This window comes from Colobus angolensis, unplaced genomic scaffold (assembly GCF_000951035.1).
Source record: "Colobus angolensis palliatus isolate OR3802 unplaced genomic scaffold, Cang.pa_1.0 Scaffold95, whole genome shotgun sequence".
Classification (NCBI taxonomy): domain Eukaryota; kingdom Metazoa; phylum Chordata; class Mammalia; order Primates; family Cercopithecidae; genus Colobus; species Colobus angolensis.
The window spans coordinates 10,357,319-10,376,370 of record NW_012123487.1 but is presented as its reverse complement, the minus strand read 5'-3'; the positions used below and the strand labels follow the sequence as shown (position 1 = coordinate 10,376,370).

At 37.7% G+C, this 19,052-nt stretch overlaps 1 protein-coding gene across 3 annotated transcripts in view; it reads right to left on the bottom strand.

The window, feature by feature from the left end:
* Positions 1-19,052, bottom strand: part of LANCL1 (LanC lantibiotic synthetase component C-like 1 (bacterial)) — a 44,662-nt gene that overhangs the window by 18,704 nt on the left and 6,906 nt on the right. For all 3 annotated transcript variants that reach the window (XM_011932325.1, XM_011932326.1, XM_011932327.1), the window contains one exon: positions 4,441-4,648. In XM_011932325.1, the coding sequence (XP_011787715.1) occupies positions 4,441-4,648 (208 nt within the window). The remainder of the gene's footprint in view (positions 1-4,440; positions 4,649-19,052) is intronic.

Below are 19,052 nucleotides of genomic sequence, written 5' to 3'. Positions count from 1 at the left end.
AAGCAATGGCAACAAAAGCCAAAATTGACAAATGGGATCTAATTAAACTAAAGAGCTTCTGCACAGCAGAAGAAACTATCATCAGAGTGAACACACAACCTACAGAATGGGAGAAAATTTTTGCAATCTATCCATCTGACAAAGGGCTAATATCCAGAATCTACAAATTTACAAGAAAAAAAAAAACATAACTCCATCAAAAAGTGGGCAAAGGATATGAACAGACATTTTTCAAAGGAAGACGTTTATGTGGCCAACAAACATATGAAAAAAAGCTCATCACTGGTCATTAGAGAAATACAAATCAAAACCACAACGCAATACCATCTCATGCCAGTTAGAATGGCAATCATTAAAAAGTCAGGAAACAACAGATGCTGGACAGGATGTGGAGAAATAGTAATGCTTTTACACTGTTGGTGGGAGTGTAAATTAGTTCAACCATTGTGAAAGACAGTGTGGCGATTCCTCAAGGATCCAGAACCAGAAATACCATTTGACCAGCAATTCTATTACCGGGTATATACCCAAAGGATTATAACTTATTCTACTACAAAGACACATGCACACGTATGTTTATTGCAACACTGTTCACAATAGCAAAGACATGGAACCAGCCCAAATGTCCATCAAAGATAGATTGGATAAAGAAAATGTGGCGCACATACACCATGGAATACTATGCAGCCATAAAAAAGATGAGTTCATGTCCTTTGCAGGGACATGGATGAAGCTAAAAACCATCATTCTCAGCAAACTACACAAGAACTGAAAACTGAACACCATGTCTTCTCACTCGTAAGTGGGAGCTGAACAGTGAGAACACATGGACAAAGGGAGAGGAATATCATAAACCGGGGCCTACCGGGGTGAGGGACTAGGGGAGGGATAGCATTAGGAGAAATACCTAATGTAGACGACAGGTTGATTGGTGCAGCAAACCAGCATGGCGCATGTATACCTGTGAAACAAACCTACACGTTCTACACATGTACCCTGGAACTTAAAGTATAATAACAAAAAAAGAAAGTAGAAGCATAAGCAATGATTTTTACAAGCCAAATAATAGGTAACATTTATAAGCACATTTTTAGTTTAGGTGCTATAATTTATGCTAAGTGATTTCCATAAATTATTTCCTATTTTACAGATGAGAGACTGAGGTTTACAGTAATTTACCCAAGATCATATAGTAGGGAGTGCAGCTGGAATTCCAAAGCCCCCACAGCACTCACAGCCCTACACTGGCTATATAGGCTCCAGGCTTCCTTCTCCAGAACCTACTAAATAGCCTTTAAAAAAATAGAAATGTGGTATATACATATAATGGAGTATTATTCAGTCACTGAAAGGAACTAATTTTTGATACATTCTACAACATAGATCAATCTTGAAGACACCATGCTAAGTGGAGTAAGCCAGACACAAAAGAACAAATGTATAATTCCACTTACATAAAATATCTAAAATAAGCAAATTCATAGAAAAAGTAGAATATAGGTTACCAGGGTGTGAGGGTATGGGGGCATGGAGAATTACTTTTTAATGGGTACAGAGTTTCTGTTGGAGTAATAAAACATTTTTTGAAAATAAATAGTGCTGATGGTTGTACAACATTGTGAATATAATTAATGCCAATGAATTGTACATTTAAAAATGGTTAAACTGCAAATTGTATATTATGTATATTTTACCACAATAAATATTTTAAAATCTCTTTTGACTTGTCACACTACAAGAAGGGAGGTTATACATTTCTGGACCAGGAAAGCCACAGTGCTTCATCATTCTAAATCCTGGCCCCAAAGCACTATATATGTCAGGTTAGCCATCTAATTGGGAACAGACCACACACTCTATTCATGTCGTGGCACCAATATGTCGAAGTGGGTGGGATGAAAACACATACACACCCTCCTTTTGGGGAGTTATAGATCCCTTTAAGAAAAGCACAAATGCTCTCTCCTTGCTGAATATAATTTGGAGGTTTTATACACTTCCAGAAACTCTTAAGATTCTCAGAGGCCCAAGGTTAAGAGTATGTACTACAGGGAAACACTGATTTCCTTGGATTTCAGTTTCTTTAAGGATTAGACTTTTGATGATCTCAAAGGACCGTTTGGTCTCTAAAACTTAAAAATTATGATTTTGAAAGAACATTATATTAAGAAAATGTAGAAAAAGCAAGCTAGCTAGAACATGATGTTGGCAATGAAGCACAACAAAGGCAGTACACAGAGAATGTGAGTGTGGGATCTCAAAAGATCTGTAAAATGAGAAAAGTTTAGTAAAAAGTTAAAGGAGGTTTACTAAACTGATATGAAATAATTTTGGATTTCTTGAAATTAAGTCAAATTTCTAGATTTTTCCTTTGAAAAGATAAAACAAAGTCCGTAACTTACAAATCATTCCAAGTCATTCTTTTTCTGTTTTGTATAAAATAAAAAATCTGAAAAAATCAAAGCTATAGCCACAAATAGTGTATTTTCCTATTATATTCACACACTATATTTTTAACCTTAACAAGCCTACTGGCTATAAATCCTGTTGAAATGTCAAAATTAAAAAATGTAAATGACAAAAATACCTTTAGTACCAATATACCAAAAACGAAAATCTCAGCATCCTCTTACGAGCATTTTAATTTTAATACACTAATACTGATATTGTGCCATTTCCCAAAGAGTGTGTTAGAAATAGGCCCTCAAGATTTCATGAAGAGGGTTGTATAGGTGAGTTAAGATTGGCAAGTGCTGCTCCCTAGAGTTGCTGTGTTGTCCTCAGGTATACAAGCTACAGAAGACTCGAAGCAGCCGGTAAAGACACATATTTAATTTTGTTTAATTAGTGCTTTGATACAAATTCCCATCTGTTTGAATCTATGAATCCTGGTTTCACTGAACACATTAACATTTCTCACATAGCAAACTATTAAAATTTGGCTGCACGTATTTTGGAAAGGCTGGCATTATATATAGAATACTGGGAGCACTACAATTTGATTTGATGGTACTGAACAGTGATTCACTGAATGAGAATATCTTGTGGACCTCTAAAGCAGTTGTTGCTTGATGGCTTTAAACATCAGCTACGTAAAAAAAATTAAAAGGTAGTCTCTGTGTTTCAAATTTAGGTGAGTATGGAACAGTTTTTGTATTGGCAAGTCTTATGCAAGTCAGCTACTATGGAAGGAACACACTTTAATTAAACTTTGGGGGAAATCACTGTTTTGTTTCATCTTTCATTTTCGTCGAGCTTGGTGACAGGTTTTATATTAAAAGCTTCTCAGCTCTGGAATGGAATGTTCAGTTTTTTTCCTCTAGATGCACTAAGTAATGTGTTTTAAAGTTATACTATGTAATGTCTAGCCCCTAAGAAATGTAGCATAGGCGTGTATTTAAAAAAAGGTGTTTTGAAGTATATGTCAATTCAGAAAATGATCCAATATAATGATTCCCAAATCATTATGGGTGGAGCAAAAGACTCCCACCCCCTCTTTTTGTTACAATTTCCAGAGGAAAAAGTTACAATAAGAAAATATCACTGTATGGGAAAAGATTGGGAGAGAAGGGATATATGCATATACACACACACGCCTAAACAATAGGGGTATAAATCATTTCTTTTTTGAATATGGCACTATCACATCTTGAAAAGTTCAAAAAGCCTGTTGTTGAAATATATACCAGCAAACAGGGTCAAGATTAGCCAAGGGATCCTAGACAAACTAAATCGGTGATGGTAATGCCATCCTAACAGTAATCTACAAGAAAGAATAGTGGGAGTCAAACACCATGGTCAACTCGGGGACAGTCACTGGTGAAAACGTTGCTGGAGTGTTAGCATGTGCAGTGGGAGCCTAAGAGCAATGCACGCAGAGTCGCATGGCAGCCAGCGTTCTTAGAACGCTGAAAGAGTGCTTCATAAACTCTGGTAAGGCAACAATTAGTCTATTAGTAAAAACATTTAATAATTCTTCATAATTCACCAGCTTCTAGTGGACCACCATAATTTATACCAAAATGAAAATCAGGATGTGCATGTCACTGCCTCTAAGAAAGGCTGTTTTGAATCAGTTGGTGGTCCCTTAGAAGGACTCTCTCAGCCCAGCTGTAGGAATTGAACTGCATTTCCTTGAATTACAGATCTTGGATAGCACTTTGGATTAGTAATCATATGTTCAGGCTTTTGATCTCATTTACATTACTGAACTGATATTTAATCTGGAACACGACAGTGTCTTATATCTTGCAATAAAATAGGGATTATATTTGTTGTTCCTTAACTACAACACAGGAATAATATGAGAATTGATCAAATGACAGCAGTGAGATTTATCTGCTAAGAGAAAAGTAAACTCACTAGAATGTTCTTTTGTTAACATATGCAGAATTAATGCACCATGTCTAGAAAATAACCCTCATGTAGAAACATGATTACCGTGTGATGCAATCTTCTGCCTGCTTCTCATTGTTCATCTTGTGATACAGCACAGCAGCCACTGCCAGGGGGCCTGCATCCCCGCAAAGGAAGGTGATGGAACGCTTGGTTAAGCAGTTCAGACTTTGCTTGACATAGCCATGTGCTAACTGTAGGTAGGCAGGGTCCCCAAATACATCATAAAGATGTAAGTAAAGCACAGCAATACCTGAAAAACAAAAAGAAAGCAATGTAAAGATGAGGAAAGGCAGTTATTTTATTATTTTGGCATCGTGTCTACTCAGCAGTGATTTTTGATAACCTGTAGCAAATGTATTAATGATCTGGAAGTCTGGGTGACTTTAATTCTAGGCTCAGCTCTATTAGTAAGCAACTCTACGAACCAGCATAAGCCAACCACTTATCCTCAGTTTCCTCATTATGACAACTCTATTAAATAATAAGGTCTCTAAGGTTTTGGCCAATAAAGAGACACACAGCCTATTATTAATCTTCGTTGTACTCTGGTTATTGTGTTAATGTATTCTTCTTGATGGCGAAATGATGTGTCGTTAAACTAGGATTCCAAATAAATGTAATCGATTCACCAATAATAAGAAACAGTTTGTTGTGAACTAAAGAAATTCAAAGACTAGTGAATGAAAACTTCAATTTCTCTTTACGTAAAAGTTTGGTTTGTGAGTGTGTGTGTGTTTTTTTTTTTTTTTTTAGTGAAAAGGTAGTTAATGTAACCAAATCCCTTGCCCCAGTATCCTTCCAGGCAGGGATTATAAGAAAGTTATTTGATAGCTGAGACAAAATATTCAACCCCTTGATTTTTTTCTCTGTCAAGGACCCACCTACTTTGGTAACTGCAATGTAAAAGCCACCAATGACTTTTGCCTCGGGCTTTACTCGATCAGTTTCTTACCCTCTTCTTGAAGCCTGAAATATGTAATAGAGGCACTGTCTGCATGTCCTTATTTCAAATGCCTGTCACAGTGGAAAGAGCCTTCCCTCTGAAGCCAACTGGTCTCAGGGCAGACTCAAAGATGTGGAGTAGGAAGCCTGCCTGCCTGCAGCATTTCCAGAAACCCATTTTTTCCCTTAAAGTACATTTTCCATCTCATTTGCCATTTTTAGAAGACACAGAACCTCTGTTTAAATTTAAATTAATAGAGCCAATCTTTTCACAGATTTCAATGCAGTAAAAATGCTGTCTGCAAAATTACTTTCCACTGTATTGAGGACAATTTTAAATTTGGATAGTTTTCTCATTTTGCATGGGTAATCTCCAAAGCTTTGTGCTACAGACAATTCAATTTCACATGTATATTAAGGCCAAATTTTCATTTCCTGCCAAAGTTAATAACCTTGACTGTTCTTTCAAAGTGGCTTGGTGTTAGTAATCCCAGAAGCTGATGATCAGATGCACTAATGCTTAAGGTTTGTAGACAAGTGTACAGAACCTTGTGTGTAGGTAATAAAAAAAAATCCCCTTTTCACAAATGACTGATGTCAAGAGCTTCTTCTAAAATTAGGTCCTTAATAGGCTTCATCGCCATCCATGTCACGCATCTGCAGGTGATCCATTTCAACTGTTACCCTTTCATTTTGCTCTCCTATTCCCATTGCTGCCTGAACTCTCCTAATTAAGTTATGTAAGCACCAAAGCCAGATAATGACATGATGCAGATCTGAGAAAATAAAAAGTGATTAAATACAAGCCCAATGATTGTTTTCCTTTCAGACCTTTGTCTCTCATTAGCAACAATTCCTCTTGGCTTAACTATTTAACAAACAAAACCTATTAAGGCTTGCAGTTGTAAGATCTGGTGTATTTCTCATGGAAAAACAGGTAATCATTTCTCAAGTCTCACAAGAATACATTTGGACTAAAACTTTCTTTTTGATCGGCAAAGAATTATCTTTCTAGTTTCTGGGATTCCACAACCTCATGTTCCAGTTCTCCCCTACCTCTCGTGGGCCTCTGGATCTGTGAATTTTGATAAGCAATCTTCTGCAGATGATAGTTTACTGTGTCCACATTCCCTGTCACAGAACATCCATGGAGGAAAAGGGCTTTAAGTGGTGAGTGCTGCTGCCAATTAGAAAGTTTCCTGCACATGCTTATTATAAATCAACCCAGGTCAGGAAAATAAGACAAAATGCATTAAGTCATAGACATTTAATGCCTCATCAGTATTTTATATAATAGAAAACAATAGAATGTGTCCTAATAACAGAAAAAAGAGGGGACTGCTTGTGGCCAAATGTCTTAAACCTGATCTTTATGATCCTCAACCTTTGACAATAACCATGCATATACCACCACCTTTGAATAAATACCAAAGACTCAGGGATGGTTGGCAAGGTGGGAAATAAAAACACAACTTCAGGGGCTTTGCAGAGAAAAATCACCCAGTCCTAATACATACCTGTGGCCCTGGCTTCAGTCAATGCCTTAAGAAATGCCTTCAAATGCAATGTTTATCAAAATATATACGTTCTTCATGGAAAAAATTGTACAGTACTGAAAGACTTAATATGCAAAACACCAGTCCTCTGGTTCACTGTGTTCCTGCCTTCCAGAGGCAACCATTTTCAACAGTTTCAGCCATTTTCTCTAGTATCTGCCTCTCTATTTCTAACAATATGCTTATGTGCTATCTGTTAATTTTTCTATGTCAGATATTTCTGACTCATATTCTACTCTAGAAAATGAGGCGTTACCTCTTGTGATGGAGACTGCTAAGTGGTTTTCCAAATGTATCTCGCCTTTCTCTCAACAATAATGCCCTGGATTTTAGCTGGGCACAGGCTGCTAAAAACAATCTTCTTCATAGCTGGGTATGGCTATGTGGCGAAGTTCTGAACAACAGGATGCAGTGGGAGTAGTGGAGGCAACTTGGGAAAATGTTCTTAAAGGGAAGGCACTGGCCATTTATTTCCTTTTCTACTTTCTTCCTGGCTGGAATGCAGATGTGATGGGGCAGCTAGAGCAGCCATGGTCTAAGGACCATGAGTTGGAAGCTCTGTGCGGAGGGTGGTAAAGTTTCAAAGATCAAAGCCACCTAGATCCTGGCAGACTGTGAAGCTGCCACACCAGTCCATGGATTGCCTACTTACACAAGAAAAAAACAAACTTCAGTTCTGTTAAAGCCACAGTTATTTTAGATGTATTGTATTGCCATGCCCTGGTAACCCTAATCCTAAAGACAGCTCTTCTCAAAGCTAGAGAGGCAGGCCGAGGCTACATTACACAGGGTCTAGCAGGCCAGTTAGGATTTGGAGTTTCATTTGAAATGCACCCATTTTAAGCATGGGAAGAATATACTTAGATTTGTTAAAAGTTCACCATAACTGCACTGTGAGGTTTGCAAGGGAGTGTATGGAACAGTGGATGCAGGAGGAGCAGTTAGGAGGATGCTTCAGGAGTAGGAGCGAGACACAGGGTGGGTGGTGTCATACGGATGTTGTCAGAATGAACTGGAAAGATACCTGTCTAGAAAGTAAAATCAGCAGAACCTGGTGGGGGATGGGCAGAGGAGGAGATGTCAAAATGCCTCCTGATGAGTAACTTCAACAGCTAGATGGGCAATGGTGCCATCCACTGAGGTGGCAAACCCCTCTGTTGGAGAATCAGGTTTGGGAGGAAAGAGGACAGCTGTATCCATTAATAAATTCATCCCCAAATGATTCTATTCTCTGAAGGACACTTAATATAATGAGAAAAAACACTTCTACTGACTTGTAACAGCCAAAATTGTTTGAGTTTTGACAAAGAATGATGTAGGGAGTTTCATCTTTTTAGCATTTTCTTTCATCTTTTTATCGCAGAATATGCATCTACTTTAAAATGTGACAAAAGCCAATTTTAGCCAAGTGTATTCTTAGGCTTAAATTTGAATATCACATTACATTTCCTTTTGTGCTGTCTGCTAAGCAAAAAGTAGAATGGAGACATGCTTCCTTCCCTTCATCTTCTCTTCTAGACCAGAAAAAACTGAATGAGATTTAAATTTTGATTGAATTTAATTGTAAAAATCTGCTCTAAACTGATTTAGAGTTTAGAATTATTTTATATTTAATAAATGGTGTTACTGAATGTCATAAGTATGAATATTCTGTATATTCACATGCAGAAGAATGAAATTTGAACCTCATTTCACACTTAAAGACTTAGACTTAAGACCAGAAATTGTAAAACAACTAGAAGAAAACATAGAAGAAAATCTACACATCCAGATGTGTAGTACTTTGAATTACTACTCCTGCAACCTGTCTGGTTTCTCTAGAAGTGCAGTGTCCAGTATGATACCCTCTAACCATAAATGTCTATAGAAATGTAAGTTAATTAACAGTAAACACAATTTAAAATTCAATCTTAGTCACACTAGCCACATTTCGAATGTTCAATAGCCACATGTGGCTAGTGGCTGTTGTGATGGAAATAACATTTCCATTACTGCAGAACATTCCAATGATAGTACTGCTCTGAAGACCAGGAATAGATGTCATTCTGTACAAGAAGTTCAGGAAGTCTGGCACTGTCTCTCAGTTTACCCTAAGAATTTCTTAGTCTTGAAATGTTGATAACTATTTAAAACAAAACAATAACAAAAAGAAACAAAACATGCTGTGAGGACCAAATAAAATTCTGTTGTAATAGGAATCAGTCCTGGCTTCAGTATGAAAGCTGTGAACTAGATTTTTCTTTTTTTTTTTTCCTGTAGCTACTACCCTGGGATGGGAGGGTACATTATTTAGGGACACTTCTAAATCTGCAATTTCCTTACTCAGCAACTTATGCCAAGTAGTACTATAAATACAGCCAGCTGTTGAGAAGTAATTAATAGTAAGCCTTTGAATTTCTGAGGGATCATTAGTCCTATTCATTTTGACCAATCAAGACCTTGCTGTGTCTCAAATGCATATGGAGATAAAAATCTCCACAGATACATCTCTCAAAATACTTTTCTGTGATTTTGCATTCTACAGATTATTCCTCAACATTTTTCATTGGTTTTACAACCAGCTTACAGTGATGTAAAAAGCTTTGTGCCATGGTACTTTAGCCCTGCAAGGCATTTTTGTGCAGTTCAAGGCCATTTAGAGACTCCCTTCATGTACTCTGGTAGGGAAAATCATGTTCAGATTTTGGATCTACAAGGCTCACCAGGGGTGCTTAACTAATACTCATTAGTTTAGAATGACAGGGAGACAGGAACTTCCTAAAGGAGGGGCACTTGGGTGTTCCAATCTAAGTTCATTTTTCCCTACTTTAAACTTTAACAGCTCATCAATTATTATGTTTTCTTCTCTTCAGATTCATGAAACAATAAGAAGTGAAAGTATTCTGCAAGTATGACCACCTGTCTTTCGGTATCAAGTTGATAATTTCTAATATGTTCTTCTGTAGTTGTTTCTCAATTTTGTGCTGAATGTTGACCACGTGCATTTCCATTCCTTAACAAAATCACATTTGTCTTTAGAGCACTGTCATTACTGTGCACAGCACTCTCCCCATGCCTGAACCGCAAACAATCCAGAGGAGGACATCTGCCCAGCTGTCCGGCTAACGCGGAGCATCGTGGGCTGTGGCTTTCGAACACTCCAGTGCTTTAACAGGTCATCTGGGGAGGAAGGTAGTCATGACTCCACACCTTTAATTTAATAATATTGCTCCAAACAAATGAGTAAAAACGAGAATAAGGAGGGCAAATAAGTATTCTGAAAATGTGTCTTTTCATGTCAGAGCTGACTGTCCAACAGAAAGAGAGATGAAAAAACAAAACAAAACAAAACAAAACAGGGAAACATTGTTTGCTTTTCCTTCCCGCAGTGCCCTGCAGCCCACCAACTATGAATTGGGCACTGTGCTAAGTGCTGGTGTTACTGGAATGAAAATGACAAACACAGCCTTCTTGGTGTTGGCTGTAAAAGTCAAATTGTTAGGTCTTCTTTCCTTCCTACCATTTATTTTTTTTCTGATCTGTGTCACACTCTCATCCTACTCTGCTTCACTCAAGCCCCACTGGTGGTGTCTAAACTCTACAACTGCATTCATTTATCTAGTGGCCATTGCGAAGTGCTCTAACCAGCGTAAATCCATGCCCGTGGCTCTACTTGTCCTAACAGCGCTGGCTGGGTGAGACAGGTGCATCTAATGAAGGTGAAGGACACTTGGTCAGGGCTCAAATTAAACACTGAAATGCTGGCTCTGATGAAGAGCTACTTACAAAGAGATCAAACTGCAAAGAGAAGACACCTGGCCAGAGTGACTCCTTTCAAGTAAGTCTGGTGTCAGCAGTAACTAACACTCACATGCTAAATCTGCAGCTCAAAGGCCATACATTTGGTAGATCAGAGGAATAGCATCTTGAAACACTATAATGACTTGCATTTAGAGTGCAAGTTAATATTACTCTAGGGATTATGCTACATATCCTCTTGTTTAAAATGTTATTTAATATTTGAAAAGAGGAAACACATGCCAATTTTAGCCTCATTAACTTTGTGAGTCGGTTACAGAAGACTGGGTCATGTCTTTCAGAACTTAAGTCCCTAGAGTCCTGTATGAATTTTTTTTTTTAAGTGTGAGCTGATCATCCTTTCCCCTAAGAATCATCATAGTTAAGGCATGAGTATCATAGTTAAGAGTGGGAAAAAAAATGAAATAAGGCCTAGCATTTTCCCTCATTGTCTCTCAAAGACAGTAGTGAGATCAGCCATCCCTTGGGTTTACTTAACTTTTCTACTATGTTATCTGCAAGGGAAGCAATCCTTTTGATTACATGTTTATTTCTAACACAAGAACACTTTATCTGCTCATTTAATCCTTTATAATAACAATTCCCTACCAGTGTTTTGTGGTTTCCATTTTATAAAGCACTTTAGAATGTTCTCCCCCCAGCACCTACAGTCTACCTGGATCAAAACTCAGACCAGCTCCATGGCAGGTAGCATTATGTTCTCTGGTGAGTCCCCAGCGATCTCTGGACACCACTGGGAGCCACTCAGTAGCTGACCAGTGGATTTGATCTTAAGGGGCCTCCAGTCATGCTATTTTTCTGTACTGTCTGCTGCTATGTGTAGAGTCATATATAACAACTCTTAATGGGGTTCCTAAATAACTAAAATGTGTCCCCTGCTACACAAGCCATGAATACATAGTTCCTGTAAGTCTACTGGGAAAAGATTAAGGCTAAAAATGAACAACTCAATGCTTATTGCAGGCATATGTCATACATCAATATCACGATGCATTACACTCCCATGTACTGAATTTTACAAAGGAGAATTTTGGTGAAAAGAACTGAGGCTGTTCGTTCAAAATATCACTTATTAACAGCTGCAAGAGCTACCAATTGATTTCAGACTATGGATGATAATTCACTTGAGAAGATCTTTAAGCCTTTTCAAAAACAAGCAATTATGAGGAAAAGCTTCTGTCTTGGCCCAATTAATTTTCTATCCTGAAACCATGCTGAATATATTAATACAAGATTAGGAAGGGAAAAAACACCTTCTATAGAAAAACACTGGAGATTTTTTCATTTTTTCTAGCTGCAAATGCCCATAAGTCTTCTCAGGGTTTATTTTATGTTCAATTCTAAATAATTTTTTAAATAGTAATTACTCTTGCCTAATAAGCCTTGTTTCCTTCTTACTTACCAAATTTCCTTCATGCTTTATCAGGGCTTACTCTAACTCTTACTTCTTTTAATAAAACACTTAAATCTGACTAGTCATTAGCCATTTCTATGAAGTTTGTATGGCATGAGTATCATGTTGTCATTGTTCAAACTACTCCATCTTATAGTTTATGAGTAAACCTTCTTCACTTATAAAGTGTACAGAATAAACTCATATGTAGAGACTGAGAGTAAACATACACATGCACACATGCTCATAGGGTAAAGAACAGGACTCAAGAGCCAGGCTTGTTTGGGTTGAATCCTAGCATTGTCACTAGCTGTATAACCTTGAATGAAGTACTTAGCCTTGCTTTGCTTCATTTTTCTCATCTGTGAAATGAGGATACGAATGGTATTCTGGCCATAAAGGTTTTTTTTTTTTTTTTTTTTTGAGACAGTCTCCCTTTGTTGCTCAGGCTGGAGTGCAGTGTCACCATCTCGGCTCACTGCAACCTCCGTCTCCCAGATTCCAGCGATTCTCCTGCCTCAGCCTCCTGAGTAGCTGGGATTACAAGTGCCCACCACCACGCCTGGCTATATAAAGTTTTTTTGAGGTTTGGATTACTGAATTAATGCAACACACTTAAAACGGTGCCTGGCATACAACAGTAGTTATTGGTGTACGTGCCTGCACCATCTTGTCATTCAAATGTTAACCGCAGTAACATTTTATCAACAGGAAGAGTGTTTTAATCTTACTCCTGTCCTCCAACAGTCAAATGATCATAAAACTGCAAACTGATGATCTTTATTCCCTTGGGAACCAACATTCAATCTATTTTATTATTCTTTTTTGAACACTATAGAAGTAATTTAAGTCTAAATTACTGTCTGAAAAATTGATTAATCGTAACATCTCATTCCTGAATGAGCATGAGAGAGACCAGAGGGATTTATGGTAATAAATGCCTCTTTTGACAATATGAGACAGCTACAGGGTTTTAAAAATTCTTCCCTTTCTTTCCCAGGGTCAGGGCATTTTTACCTGTGCTGTGAATAAAAAAGGTAAAAGTCAGGGATACAGCTTGTACAATTGCACTATGACAACTCATGGGTGTAAATACATAGGCTTCGCTGGAAATGATGTTTGAGTTCTATTAAAAGTTCATGTTAACCAATCTCTTCAATATATCATACCCTCTGCTTCAATCTTAAAATAAAAGCCAAGATAATTTCAGTTGTAAAACAGTTTGTAAAGTAAGTGTAAAGTACTTTCTTAAGCAATTATTTACTTCTTTTACATTTCTATTTAAACCTGTACAGATCACCCTTATCAACAAAGCTTTTTGTATATACGAATTATTTGGAATAATCCTATCCTAAATCCTAATCTTATCTGAACCAGCGTTAATTATCAGACCATCTACATACTACTGGGGAATGAAACAAAATAAAATTGTAAACTCCTAACTAATTATAATAATCATTTTACTAAGCATGTTTAACACTCAGAAGTACTTTAGCAGAATTCTAATAAGTACCTTCTATTAGTTTTAATTTTTGTTGAAAAGATAGATGGGGAAAAAAAGGAGTCAGTTTTTCAGTTCCAAATGCAGTGGGCTCTTAAACAACATGGGTTTAAACTGCATGGGTCTACTTGTACACAGATTTAAAACATATATATAGTGGAAACTGTTTTGGGCATTTGTTGACAATTTGAAAAAACTTGCAGATGTAGACCAGAAATATCGAAAAAATTAAGAAAAAGGCGTGTCATGAATACACAAAATATATGTAGTTACTAGTCTATTTTATCATTAGGATAAAATATACACAAATCTATTATAAAAGTTACAATTTATCAAAGCTTATGCATACCGACTGTACATGGCACCACCCGCAGTCAAGAGAAATGTAAACAAATGTAAAGATGAAATATTAAATAACTTCGTAAATTAACTCTAGTGCACACTGTATTACAGCAATAACTTCTTAGCCACCTCCTGTTGCTACTTATGTGAAATCAAGTGTTGCTCCACTTAAAATAACATGTGATGTGAATTATCACTGCTTGAGATCATTATCTCTGCCTCTCCAGAAATTACACATCACAGTAAGGAGTAATCTCTTGTGATTCTTGCGTATTTTTAATTGTGTTTAGTGCAACATTGTAAACCTTGAATAACACCATGGGACACATACAAAGTGCCACTAGTGATGCTGAAAGTGCTTCCAGGAAGCACAGAAAAGTCATGACATTATATGAAACACCTGAACTGCTTGATATACTGTCACCATAGATTGAGGTCTGCAGCTGCAGTTGCCTGCCATTTTAAGATAAATGAATCCAGCATAAGGACCATTGTAAAGAATGAAAAGGAACTTCATGAAGCCATCACTGCAGTTACAGCAGCAGGCACAAAAACCTTGCATTTTTAGTGAAACTGCAGTACATATTGAAAATGTAGCCTTTATGTTGGTGCAGGACTCTAAAATGATTCAAGAAAATGTGAAGTCAATATATGGCAACTAAAAGCAAAACGAATCTAAAACTCGATAATTTAATGCCAGCAAGGGTTGGTTTGATAATTATAGAAAGAGATTTGGCTTAAAAAAAAAGTCAAGATAACAGCAGCAGCAGCTTCTGCCAACCAAGAGGTAGCAGGTACGATGAAGAACAATTGAGGGGAAAGGACATCTGCCTGAAAAGTTTTTGAACCCTATTCTGGGGGGAAGAATCCACAAAGGACATGCATTAGTGAGGAAAAGAAATGAGCACCAGGATTTAAGGCAGGAAGGGATAGGCTAACTCTACTGTTTTATGCAAATGCAGTAGGGTTTATGATCAGGACTACCCTTATTTATAAAGCTGCCAACCCCCGGGTCTTGAAGAGAAAAGATGAGTACCAGCTGCCAATGTTTTGGTTGTATAGGAAAGCTTGGACAACAAGAACCATTTTTTTTTTTTTTTTGAGACGGAGTCTCGCTCTGTCGCCCAGGCTGGAGTGCCGTGGCCGGATCTCAGCTCACTGCAAGCTCCGCCTCCCGGGTTTACGCCATTCTCCTGCCTCAGCCTCCCGAGTAGCTGGGACTACAGGCGCCTGCCACTTCGCCCGGCTAGTTTTTTGTATTTTTTTTTTAGTAAACACGGGGTTTCACCGTGTTAGCCAGGATGGTCTCGATCTCCTGACCTCCTGATCCACCCGTCTCGGCCTCCCAAAATGCTGGGATTACAGGCTTGAGCCACCGCGCCCGGCCAAGAACCTTTTTTAATGGTTTTGTTCCACCAATGCTTTCTCTTTGATGTAGGGAAATTACCTTGCCAGTAGGGACTGCCTTTTAAAGTTTTTTCAATAGTGCACAATGCCCCTAGCTATCCAGAACCCAAGAGTTCAACACTGAAGGCATCAAAGTGGTCTACTTGCCCCAAACAGGTCTCTAATTCAGGCTCTACATCAGGGGTTCATAAGGAACTCTCAGGCTCATTATAAACAGTACTTTATGGAATGGATTGTCAATGCTGTGGAGTACCCTGTGGAGACAAAAGTGGCTCCATCTTGTAGGCTAATTCTCTACGCTAACTTCTGATTAGCCCCGGCCCCGTGAATGCCTCCTGATTTTTACGTTACTGTCCGTAGTGTAAGAACAAAGGAAACTTGGTGCTATTGCACAAATTATAGGCTGCGATACACATAGTAGTCTTGCCTGTTTTGGAGGGTTGCCCTTCCCTATGGTATGTAAGCCCTGGGTCTCTGGAGTAACAGTGTTGAGATCTTCCTGCCTTGTGGCTGACCAAGACCAGGCTGGTGTCTCTAAGTTCTCCAATAGAACAGACTTCACTGACAAGCGGGATTTTCTGTCTCCTTTGGTTTTTCAGCTCCTTCAGCATTTGGGGGCCACTTTGCATATGTGACCTATTCACGGAACAACTCAGATAGAACATCGTGAAAGTCTAGAAGAATTACACCATTGAGACACCATCGTTGATACAGTAAAGCCACGAAAACCATCAAGGCTGAAACAATCAATTCTTGCTTGAGAAAACTGGGTCCAGATAGTGTGCATGACTTCACAGGCACCAATCAAGGAGATCATGAAAGAGATGTGGACACGGCAAAAAAAAAAAAAAAAAAAGGTGGGGGGATGGGGATGAAGGACCTCAAGATAGGAATCTTGGAGAAATTCGAGAGCTAACAGACGCCACACTACAGGAATTAATAGAAAGCGACTTGATGAAGATGAGTTCTTATGAACCAGTGCTAGAGGATGAGGAGGATACAGAAGAAGCAGTGCCAGAAAACGAATTGACGTTAGACAGTCTGGCAAAAGGGTCTTGATTATTCAATGCTGCTTTTGACTTCTTTTCTGACACGGATTCATACATGGTATGGGCACTGACACTAAAGCAAATGGTGGAAGAACTGGCAATGTACAGAGATAGTTTTAGAGAAATGAAAAAGCAAAAACGTCAGACAGAAATTACGACATATATCTGTAAAGTTACACCGAGTGTTCCTGCCTCTTTTGCCTTCCCTTCCACCTCCCTTCACTTCTTCTGCCACCCCTGAGAGCAAGACCAAACCTTTCTTTTCCTCCTCTTCCTCAGCCTACTCAATGTGAAGAAAATAATGAAGACCTTTATAAGGATCCATTTCCACTCAATGAATACTAAATATATTTTCCCTTCCTTATAATTCTCTTAGTAGCATTTTTTTCTACCTTACTTTATTGTAAAAATATAGTACATATTAAATGTAACACACAAAATATAAATATAAAAGCTAATATAAAAATATAAAAGATACATAGTTAATCAACTATTTATCAGTAAGGCTTCCTCAACAGCAAGCTATTAGTTAAGTTTTGGGGGAGACAAAAGTTATACATAAATTTTTGACTGTGTCAGGGGCCTGTGCCCTTAAATTGCACATTGTTCAAGGGTCAACTTTACACATCTAACACTAAACACACGAATGTGTCATCTCCTCACTAGAACCCTTTCATTTTCAAGATCAACTGAGCAACTGCAACTGAGACAAATCTAGACACACCATGAATGAGGTATTAAGAAGCTGGGCGGCCCAGTTTTGTAGCTTTCTTTAGATTCATGAAGTAGAAACAAAGACATACGATTATGGGGTTTAGTATGAATTGATGCATGGTACAAATTAGGAACTTTATAATTCTGCAACAGAAAATAAGAGTTTAGGAGAAAGCAGAAAAGAACGGCAAACAACTGTTTAATAAAGCTATAAAAATAGTAATGTTTTACAGTATTAAGTTTAGAATCAATTGTAGTCCCTTCTAGATTTAAGTTACACTTAGCTCTAGGAAAATTATTTATGATTTGGCATTCCTGTAATACTTCCTTTCTGTGGCAGGCTTTATGCAAAGACTATTATTTACTGAATGGGGGGAAAAAAAAAAAACCTTAAAAGAGTAAAGGTGTTGTGAATCAAAACCCAAATCAATCTCCTTGGAAACAAAGAAGAGACAAAATATTGCCTGGAAAATTTCAAAATATTTTATAGACACTGGTAAATTTATTCACCCCAAAAATCCCCCAAAAGTGAACAGAAGAGATCCTTTAACAGACATAAAAATTGAGGCTCACTGTCCAAAAGCCTTGTGCAAAATATAGGAGTCAAGAAAAAAAATCATTTTTCTTGTTATATAGAAGTTATAGCTGAGATTACTAGGTCTTATCCTAAAGTTGACTCTCCTCTTCCTCTATTAACAGAAGCCAAGAAAAAAGACTGCATTTCCCATCCTCCCTTCCTAACAAGAGTGACTACGTCCCAGCCCATGCGAAGTAAGCACAACTGAAATGATGAGTGGGATTTCCAGGAAGGCTTTTTAAAGGCAGAGCATGCATTAATGCATTCTTCTTTGCCTCTTCTTCCTTCCAGCAGCCTGAAAAGCTGATGTAATGACTGGATCTTCAGCAGTCATTTTGAACAAGAGGTAAAAGCTAGAGGCTGAGGAATGATGGAGCAGAAAGAAAGGAACTGGGGTTCCTATTAACATCCTGAAGCTAACTATCAGGCCTGGACTGACCGACGCTTTCTGGCCGCCTTTTACTAGAGAAAAATGCACTATTATTTAAACCACTATACTTTTGTTTTCTTTTTTGGGGTATAGACAGCTGAACCTAATCCTGTCCCAAATCCTAATCCTATCTAACTAGTATTAGCTATCAGCCCATGCTTATACTGGAGAATGACATTTAACAAAATAAGATGTTAAAGTTCTAACTAATTGCAATAACTATGCAGTTTTCTCATGCTGAATAAAGTTAAAGAAATATAATGCGTGTTTCCTAAAGAGTGTCATTTTTTTGAAAGATAACATTGGACACAAAGTAACATAAAAATCTACACATAATTATATAAACATTGCTTTGACATACAACACCAAATATTTTTATTGTGTCTGTGAATGCATTTCTTGGTAATAAAATTGCAGTCATGAATAAATGATACTTTGTAAACTATAACATAATAGGAGGAGAAGGTATTAACATGGTGATTTTATGGGGTTGAATCAGTTTTAGTTTCTTATACAACTCAGAGCTTTATGTTATTTAGACTGCCTCAACACTGGCACAAGGTAGCATTTTACTTATCAAAACACTGGAGGAGGCAGTCTATTTTATGTGGGAATAATGGCTTTTTAACAGTGTTTGATTAGGAGACATTAGGAAGCTTGCCTTGAAAACTAGCAAACTAGAAAATTAGCAAATTTATCTAGAAGATTTTACGTTACATCCTAAAACAACCAGCCACTAAAGACATCCTAAACTGCTAAGTATGCCAGTTTGCCTCAGATGCTTGCCATATAAGCTGCTTTCAGGAGCCAGCAATGAATATCACAGACACTTGAGGATAAAAGGTTGAAGGATATTGGCATTCAAAGGAGATGAAGTCAGAAACCCCGTACAGCCCCCCCCCCAAAAAAAAATTAAACAAACTTGCATTTTACTTTGGAGTGAAA